The sequence below is a fragment of the Mesitornis unicolor genome, unplaced genomic scaffold (assembly GCF_000695765.1).
Source record: "Mesitornis unicolor isolate BGI_N332 unplaced genomic scaffold, ASM69576v1 scaffold13500, whole genome shotgun sequence".
NCBI classification, from domain to species: domain Eukaryota; kingdom Metazoa; phylum Chordata; class Aves; order Mesitornithiformes; family Mesitornithidae; genus Mesitornis; species Mesitornis unicolor.
In genome coordinates, this window is record NW_010160344.1 from 1 (window position 1) to 10,017 (window position 10,017).

Genomic DNA, 10,017 nt, shown 5'->3' on the forward strand with positions numbered 1-10,017 from the left:
TCAGCCACTCCTCCCAGCTTGGTGTCGTCACACAACTTAGAGTATCATAAGCCTTTCAGTAAGGGCTTTTTTCTTTATCTTTCAAGGCTACTGAAACCACTCAAAGTCATACAAGTATCTCATCAGGGGAAGCCAGCAAAAGAAGCATTGATTTTCTGCCTAATGAAACAAAACTAGATCCTCAACTAGAAAACAAAGACTTAAATACCAAAGAAAAAAGCGATCCAGGTGTGGATGAAGATGATGTAGAGGAGGATTCTTTTTTTGATGATCCTATACCCAAACCAGAAAGAACTTACGGTTGGTAAGTAATGGGGATATTATATTTAATACAGGTTTCTTTTGTACTTGGTATGCTTGCAGACCTTTGAGAGCTAGCTGATGTTTTATTGTTTGCATTTTGTAAATATTAGTGTTTAGATATGTTCTGAAACATTCTGAAATATGCATTTCTATGATTTTATGATTTTCTTCTTTGAAATGCACATTGTCATCTGGAATCTCTTGGCTGTACCATGAGTGGAAAAACCTGTACCACTTTAAGGTGCATCAGTTAGACTATATAATCCCCCATTCTTTAGTGGAATGAGCACAAATGAGGCACAGTGTTTCTTCTTGGCAGTGGTGATCAGTACTAAAGGAAGTGGCCAATGACAGAGATGGTGCTTTAGATATCTGTATGGCTTTGTAAGGAGTACAAAAAAATACAGTGAATGTGTAAACTGTTTCCATAAACTGAGGATAAGAAAAATTTCTTCACGGCTGAGAGTTTTCTCTTCACGTTGCAGCACCTTTTGTGTGTGGAGTGCACTTCTCCTTACTCAAGAGCTAATTTAATTTGCCTTTAACCAAAGTCTGACCATCATAGCAGGTGTTTGTGTTGCCATAAAACAGGTTTAAATGATAAATTGGGAAAAGTAGAAAAGGCTGGAAAAAAACTTCTGGATAATAACAATATTTACCGATTTCTTGTGATATGAAAACACTCAAACAGTAAGAAAGGAAATTCACTTTGAAATTAGGTAAACTGGACTTCTTTGAAAAGACTATCCAAGAAAAATATTCTTAATTATCCAGTAAGATAAGGATTCTTTTCCTGGTAGAAAAACTTGGAGAAGAAAATTATTTACAAATTATGTGTCTGCAGTAGAGTCACAGTCCACCAAGTAGTAATTTGTACCTCAAAATGTTATTGTGATGTAGATATTACAGTAATGTTCCATAGTAAGGTTTTCTGAGAATATTAATAATAAATGAGTTAGCAACTTAGTTGTAACTGAGCTGTCTCTGCTGAGTCTTTTGCTTCTACCCACCTGGCACCTCCTCCTGAGGAGAACAAAGAACATTATTCTTCAAGTGAAATCCCTTTGTGGTACGTTGTGCTGGTGTGCCTGAGTCCCAAGAGACGAGTAAGTAGTAGAGGTGCCAGCATTGCTTGTTTTATGAAAAGCTAAATTCCTTGTGGGAGCTTTCCCAGTTCCTGTAAGAGGGGTGCAATAGAGCAAATCCTGCTGACAGAGGTGAATGTTCACAAAAGGAGACAGAGGAGTCAAAAAAACCCAAACAAAACGAACCCCAAAACAAACCAACCAAAAAAAATCAAAACAAAACAAAACTTTACTTGAATGAAGGGAGAGTCCACCAGATGGCATTCCTCAGTGGAGCCTCTCAAAATAACCACTGGGTGCAGCCCCCTTTTATCCTAGCTGCCCGACTGCATGTGACCCTCCTCTTTTCCCCATTGGCTAAAGTAATCAGAGGGTACAGACTTTCCAGACCATCCAGTACCTATTTCTCCTTAATATGTTACTCCCTCCCCATTACATACATTACATGGATAATTACCTCCAACCTTATGCTATCCAGGGTGGAAGAACTAACATTCATAAACCTATTAAAAAACAGGTGCATTTAACTCAAACTAAAAATACAAAAGTTTACATTGTTTTTAACCCCTGTGGTCTCAACAGGCCTCAACCAAGCCCTAAATTCAGATTGGTGCCTCCCAAGCCATAATGCCACCTCATTTATTTGTAAAGATGTCCCTATCTGTATCTTTTCAAGATGAAGGGAGCAAGCAGTTACTAAGGACAGAGTAAGAGACGATCCAAGCTCTCATTGCCGCTAGGTTTCAGACCTATTGTTCAAAATTCTGAGATGTTTTACTATGTATACATGGTATTTTAGTGATACAGATACAGTGAATGAGTCAAATGTTGTCCATTGCTAATAGGGATGGAATCACAGTAACAAACAGTTCTGGTAATACTAAATGTGAAAATCTTGATCTCTTTTTAATAGTGTTTCTTCATCCTTTACTTGCAAGTTGTATTTGGACTCAACACTTTATATTAATGAAGTAGGTAGTAGCCCAGTGAACTTTAACACATGATGATTAGATCTGTCTTGCTGTAACTGAGAGGTTTTCATTCTGTGAACTGAATGCTCTTGGGATTAATAGTTTCATCAAACATTATATCTTCTAGTTGTAAAACAAACTAAATATTGATTTATATCTGAATCTTTCTTCTTTTGGCTGCATTTACATGTGGGGATAATGAAAGGCCCCATGATAAAAATAACGATGCTGATGAAGGTGCAGGAGCTCTGTTTGTGAGAGAAGGCAGGCAGAAGTCTTTGCATAGGTGAGAGTGGCTTTCTTACTGAATGTCTTGCTTGACACTTGTGCTAGTAAACTGCCTACTGTTTTTGAGAATGCAGTATGAATAGTCCTTTCCCCTTGCTCTTTTTGCTGTAATAGTTGCTGTTCTAGTTTTATGACAATTTAGTGAATAATATAAAAGAATGTCACTATGCACATTTTACAGTTCTGTGGACTACATAATTATTTGGTTTGTTTTAGGAAAACTGAAGCTAATAAAACCAGAGGTCTAGCATCCCTTTCTGATGCACCACCTCTAAAAAGTGGGTTAGGCTCCCTGACTGGTGCACCTTCGCTAAAGGAGTCTGATAGTAAGTTTTCACGTGTTTTTGTGTTTTGATGAATGTAGAAGTTTCCCGTAATGTAATGAATGAGCTGTATGTTCAGATGCAAATGTGATTAAGTAGGCTTTATGTGGCCCCCTTCTGGTTGTAATGTGCTTCGTAGTAATACTTTTTTTCCACTGAGTGATTGCATACTGGTTTTGATCTATTATGCTATGACTGGGGCATCTTATGTTTTGGAGCATGAAATACTTAACTAGACTCCGTGTGTGTTTGTGTGTGTGTGTGTGTGTGTTTATAAAGCAGTTTTCAGGAGTATAAATTTCTACTGCTCAGTTTTTAACTGAAATTAACTTTTTTTAATTGTTATTTTACATTATTTGCACAAGTTCTCTAGGGATATTTGGTTTTATGTTGTGAAACTTGATCCTGAATACTGGGAGATCATCACTGTTTGCTACTCATGTTTTTAAATGTTAGCAGAGTTCAGATCTAAAAATTGGATACAATAGTATCATACTATACTAAAAAGTTATATAAGGTTATTGTACCTTGGTCAAGGCAACCCACAGTGTCAATACAGGCTGAGGGATGAAGGGATCAAGAGTAGCCCTGTGGAGAAGGACTTGGGAGTACTGGTGGATGAAAAGCTGGACATGAGCCAGCAATGTACGATCACAGTCCAGAAGGCCAACTGTATCCTGGTCTGCATCAAAAGAAGCATGGCCAGCAGGTTGAGGGGAGTGATTCTGCCCCTCTACTCTGGTGAGACCTCAGCTGGAATACTGCATCCAGCTCTGGGTCCCCTGGTGTAAGAAGGACATTGAGCTGTTGGAGCAGGTCTAGAGGATGGCCACAAAGATGATCAGAGCACTAGAGCACCTTCCCTATGGGGCCAGGCTGAGGGAGTTGGGGTTGTTCAGCCAGGAGGAGAGAAGGCTCCAGAGAGACCTTATAGCAGCCTTCCAGTACCTGAAGCGGTTTTACAGGAAAGCTGGAGAGGGACTTTTTACAAAGGCCAGTAGTAATAGGATGAGAGCTAATGGTTTTAAACTGAAAGAGGGTAAATTTTTAGATTAGATATTAGGAAGAAATTCTTTACTGTGAGAATAGTGAGTCACTGGAACAGGTTGCCCAGAGGTAGTAGATCCCTCTTCACTGCAAAAATTCAAGGTCAGGTTGGACAGGACTCTGTTGAAGGTGTCCCTGCAGGGGGTTTGGACTTGATGACCTTTAAAGGTGCTTTCTAACCCAAACAGTTCTATGATTCTGTGAAAAGAAGGCTCATTATAAATGACTGATGAGTATGTTTAAGTGCGATCTTACTAAAGAGTCACAAGTCAAATTTCTGATATAAATGCTTTTGGTTTGTTATAGATTTGAATAGAAACTCTGTTTTGAAAGACCTGAGGTTGGTGAATGCAAAACTGGGATCGCTAGAATTAGGCAAGTAACTGCTAAACAAGAGTAAGCTCTGATATTTTTTTAAACTAAGTTCTGGCCCAGCTTACAGTAGCCTTAAAAGGACCTTAGTAAGAAAAAAGCATAGCTTTACAATAGCCTCCTAAGGAGGCTCACATGCTTTAACTTTGATGTCTACACTAACCTGCCACAGAGAGCTGGGAAACCTTCAGATTTTACTTCTGTCACTCTGTTTAACACCACTGTGAAACTTACTGGAATTAAGAGCAAGACCTGGTCTAATGGAATATAGAAAAGTAAAAACTGGTGTCTTGTATGTGGATGAGTATTTCACACATGCAACAAAAATTAGATTAATTCTGTACATATATTTGTTAATATCAAGTGATAAATTTTGTTGTCTGGGCTTGTAAGAGAAGAGGAGGTTTGTATTTGCAGAAAAAGCCAGACAAGTCTTACTGGTTTTCAGTGGCATATTTACTTGCCCTCCATACCTTTGAAAGTTGCCTTGTAAGCTTTAGGAGCAATACAAAGATTGTGATATAAGAAGTATCAGCTCTCTCAAAATAGAGCTGCCAGATAATTAAATTTTGTCTTCAGCAATGTGGTGAACATCCTGAAAATGAATGTTCATTTTCAAAACAGTTTTTGTAAAGGAGATTGAGATTAATTAATGGCAAACAAACTCAGTTTCTCCTCCTAATCTCCATGAATAATTTAATCTACTCCCATTTAAGTATTTTGGTTCAGAAATAGATTATTTTTTGCATTTCCTAAAGAGAAATCTTGTTTGATTAATACCTTTTAAAAATTATTTAGGAAATGGAGATGATGATGAGTATGGTGATGACTTCAACAGGTAAGAGAAGAATGACATTGCAGTAGTGTACTATTTTTAATGCATTATGAGCATATTGCCTGGCATATTTGAATTATTTCGTAATATTTCAGTTAGTCACTATTGGTGAAGTCTGTCAGTATCTCTGAATTCCTTTAAACTTCCATTTGCTGTTTTAATACATATGATTACTAATTTAAAAAAAAAAACAAACCCAAAACAAACAAAAAAAAACCCAAAACCAAAAACTCCAGATCCCTTTTGTGTAGGGAGTAATGAGTTCCTTAAAACTTGGTGCTAAATTTAAGATGACAGTGTGTTGCTTTTTTGTGGAAGGTTTGTTTGTTTGTTTTTTCCCTGAGCCATGAACTTAACAGTGTTTTACCACTTTAATTACGTTAGACTATGAATATGGTGTATGCTGAAATTTTCAACTAAAAAATAAACTGTCATGGATAGTCAGTAATAAATATTTAGCAGCTTCATCCTTGTGATGTGAAGGTATTGGTGTAAACTGCAGGATTGAGGCCTAAATATTTATCAGTGTCTATTATGGCCTCATGTGGGTAGAAAGCCTTTAGTTGTTATGGGTTTTTAAGTAACTTCATATTTAACTTGCTAAGATATCCAAATTGAATGTCAGGTATAAAGTAAAAGTGAATGTAATATCTTGATGTTAGAAAAAAAAGTCTTATTTCTACTTCTATGGTTTTCTTTCTCTTTAGTACTAGTCATCGCTCAGAAAAAAGTGATATAAGTATTGGTGAAGAAATAGATGAAATTTCTGTGGAAACAGAAGAGTGGAATACCAGTGATAAAGTACGATTCTCTTAAAATTATTGTTCTTTTTTTTATTGTTCTTCTGATCTTGTCTTGACTTCTTAAAAAAACTTCTGTGAAGGAATGTGCCATTATCATAGGTTCCTAGAATACACATTAAGGTTGTATCATCTGTTATGTTCTGTATTTTTATACCTAGTGTTCCTGCCAAGTTAGAAACACTACTGCTTAAAAAAATCAAAGCAAAACAAAAACTCCACAACAGTTGTTTGGTAGCACAATTCACTGTCTGGTTCTAGACATGAAAAATGTATTTGAGACTGGTTTAGTATCAAGCGTAGGAATATCTTACCTCTATGTCTCAAAATCTGTCCGAGCACCTCCTAAAGAAGTTGAAATCTCACTGAGAGAGTGGGAGGCCAAAAGGGTGGGATGCTATATGAAGGACTACAAGAAATAATGCTTCCTGTTTCTGTGATTTCTGAGTTTATAATTTTATTTATTTTCTAGCTTGAAGGCATCACACAAGACCTTACCATTTCTCAGTTAAGTGATGGTGCAGACTATCTAGAAGACGTGGCATAGAACTGGACAGTAAAAATGTTTCATTGTGCTGGACTGGAAGACTGCTGTGGACTGTTCATTTCAGACAATCACTCTTTGCTGGAATGTCCACTCCCTATTTGTGCCTTGTGTTTCAGAAAGACTGTAGGTGGAGAAGGCTTTTAAATACTCTTAACAAGAACTAAAGGAAATAACTTGTTCCCATTTGAGTCTGATATCAGAATTTTCTTCATTTGGTTCAGCCAAACCTTTCACAGCAGAAGGTGGATTTTCCAAGCAGAATGTCCACTGCTGGCAGTGGGCATAATAAAAACCAGTCAATAAGAAAACATCTGCAGAGAGGCATGTGGCTTTATAATGAACTTGCACTGTTATTCTAACAGTCTGATTTTTTTATTTTAATTTTTTTTAAAGATAACCAAAGCAAGAACCGTCATAGGTAGTGGTTCAACTCACACTCAATTTAACACAGTTTTGTCAAGTCAGCATGTAATACATATTTATGGTTACTCTAGCCACAATACCTAATTGCTCCAGACTTACTTGAAACTGCTGTTTCTCAGACTTTTTTCAGACTCTTCTGAAAGTTGAATTTTTTTCTTAAAGGCATATCAAGTTGAGTGTCTAAACTCTCAGATCTAAATATAGCTAAATTTAGGAGCTAAATATAGCACTAGTCTTAACTCCGAATATTCTTGTTTAAATATGTTTGTCAGACTATTGGTGTTAAGACCCAAGCTGTTTTTATATATTATAACTTCATCTGTGTAATCTGTTGTTATATCACAAAAAGTAATTTTGTAACGATCCATAAATCATGAGCTAAATCTTACTGGGTTTTGTTACATTTTTAACAGCGTGTTAATAGTCTGTGGAGCTTTTATTATTGAGGGCTCCTCACGTGCTGTAAGCTCACTTTCATTCTTGAAAATCCTTGTTACATAAAAATGAGCGCCAGAAAGCAAAAGCACTAACCTTCTGTTTTGCCGATTCTGACTGCTGTACAGAATTAAATTCAAATACTTAGAAATACCATACTGAAGACATTACAGATGCTGAGTTCTGACTAAGAGCAAATTCTTGTATTCTCATCATCCTCTTGCAAAACAGGGTCACTTATGGAAATGTTGACAGTTCTTTAACGATACTGTTGTACATGGCGCTGCTATGTTATATATAGGTCATGGACATTTGTAATACTGAAACAAAACTTCAAAACATGCACTTTCTAAACATTGTGAACACTTTTGGAAAATACACATGTGAGTGAATATAAATAACTTAAATTGTTTTATTATTTTTTTTAGGCTTTAATTTTTTTCAGGAACACTGTTGACTTTTCATCAATGGTCACCACAGTGGAAGTAGCATGCTAAACTAAAGCCATTGGTTAAGCTTATAGAGCTGCTACTGGCATTGGATGCTAACTTAAATCTTTCTTTGCACTGGGCCAGCGGGCATGGAGCAGTGCTGGGAAGTTAGGCTTGTACAGTACAGAAATTATTTGAGGAGAGAGAAGAACTGTGCCTTTTATTTATGTGCACCCCAAAATAGCCAGCAAAAAAGCATCAGAATATTTTGTCATGGTGTTAACTTCTAACTTTGTGCCATATTGTAGCAGTTGAACACAGAGGAGAATTTTTTAACCCCAAAAAATCAATGTGCCATAGGATTAAAATAGCAACAATATTGTGACATGTGATAAATCCTGTGTAAGAATTCCTTTAAGTTTAGGGAAACCTGTGCCTCGAGATACCATGTACAAAAAGTTTCATTTGGGCTCCTTTTTTTTTTATTTTTTTTTTTTATTTTTAAGAGCAACAGCATGTCTGAAGGAAATAAAATTCCACTTGAAAACCTGGGAACAATTGATTTCTTGCATTAATTTTTAAGGTGTATGGAATAATGAGGAGACAGCATTATTTGCTTTTTTTACATGTGTTGGGAAAACATGATGTTCTGTTACCTGTTAGCTGTAGGATATGTGGCAATTTGTCATACCAGAAGAAGAGAAAACTTTATTAAATTATTTCTAATTGCATTTGACAGTGTGGCCTTTTAATAAAGAACTAATTAGATATTTCAAGTGTTAACATGACTTTTGTTAACAGCCAAGTGTTCTCTTACAAGGTCTCAAATTAACCCCCAAGGTACTTTGGCTCTTATTTAAGGAAATTTCAAAAAGTGGTAAGTCTCCATGCCTTTCTTCCTGTGGGCTTTTGCTGAATCGTATGTAATAGGCTAAATTGTAGAATAAAGCTATTGTACTGGCTAAATCATATTTCTGAGACTTCTTGAATCAAAAAATAACATTTAGGAAATTCAGGAAGCCCTGTGTGTTTTTGGGGGTTTCTTGAAAAGTGGTTTTTTTCAGAGTTAGTCCAATCCGCAGCTGGGGATGTGTGCGTGCTCAGGTTTCTTCTATGCCCAAAGGATCTTGCAATTCCTCATGGTGAATCCTGAAGTCTGATTAAGACCAGACTGAATAGGTATACTGGGTATTGGTCTGAGTTGTCAAATGTCTTATGATTCAACACAGGGGAAAAAACCTGTCTTGAGTGGCAAAATTTTGTCTTATCATTGTTAGTGTTACTTACACATGACTGACAAGCTAAGCTCCCTTGAATGCTTGTTTTGCTGTACCTTTCAAACCATATTGTTTGGTATTTTACATTAGTCTTCTCCCTAAAGGACCATACGCAGCTGAATAGCCAACCTCATCTGGCTCTTAGAACTAACCACTAGAGCCCTGTCTTAGAAGATGGGAGTAGTCTTGTCTGCATGTTCCTCTCTATTGGTTCTGCCTTTTCCCACACAGCTCTGTGAACAGAGCAGGAAGTATCTGGGGGGGGGGCACTTATGACTGCTCTGTGCAGTTCTGTACCAGCTAGATCTGGTTAGAAATAGGCTTTTTTGTTAAACACTCAGACTGTAATTTGCTTAACAAATTCTGTGATTTCCAGAAGTAAAAAATTAAGGACTAAGGAGTTCCATGGCATTAATATGGCTGTGGTAATGAGGATGGATTATAAAGATGATACCTATCTCTTTTTATTTTTTTTGTAATGAAGTTACCGTATTCCACTCTTTTTTTTTCCTTTTTTTTACTTTTTTTTTCTTTTTTTTTTCTTTTAAGTGAAGTGAGAAACCACACCACATCTGATCGAGTATTTCTGCATAGGTGATGTCTTCCTCAACTGTAGTAAAATTATTTTGACCTTTGGACTGTTTTGTCAACACAGTCCTTATTTAGACAATATATCTAGCTATTGGGACAATGTAAAACACTTCTGTTACTGACAGGGTGGTTGGGTGACAGCGATGAAGAAGAGTTTTACTTCCTTCTTTGCTTTTTAGCACTGATTTAATACTTTCTAGAGAGCTCGGCCTTCTCCTCAAGAAAGAATGCATCTGTGGATACTTGAGTTGTAGGTAAAAACTAACGAACTTCTAGTTTTAGCATTGTC

At 36.6% G+C, this 10,017-nt stretch overlaps 1 protein-coding gene across 1 annotated transcript; it reads left to right on the plus strand.

The window, feature by feature from the left end:
• Window positions 1-86: 86 nt before the first annotated feature.
• Window positions 87-6,571, plus strand: LOC104544756 (FGFR1 oncogene partner-like; the record flags this gene model as incomplete). The annotated part of the gene is made up of 6 exons (XM_010189711.1): window positions 87-304; window positions 2,864-2,973; window positions 4,324-4,392; window positions 5,188-5,227; window positions 5,932-6,025; window positions 6,497-6,571. Coding segments are annotated over 6 exons (606 nt in total), but the record flags the coding sequence as incomplete, so codon positions are not given.
• Window positions 6,572-10,017: the final 3,446 nt, after the last annotated feature.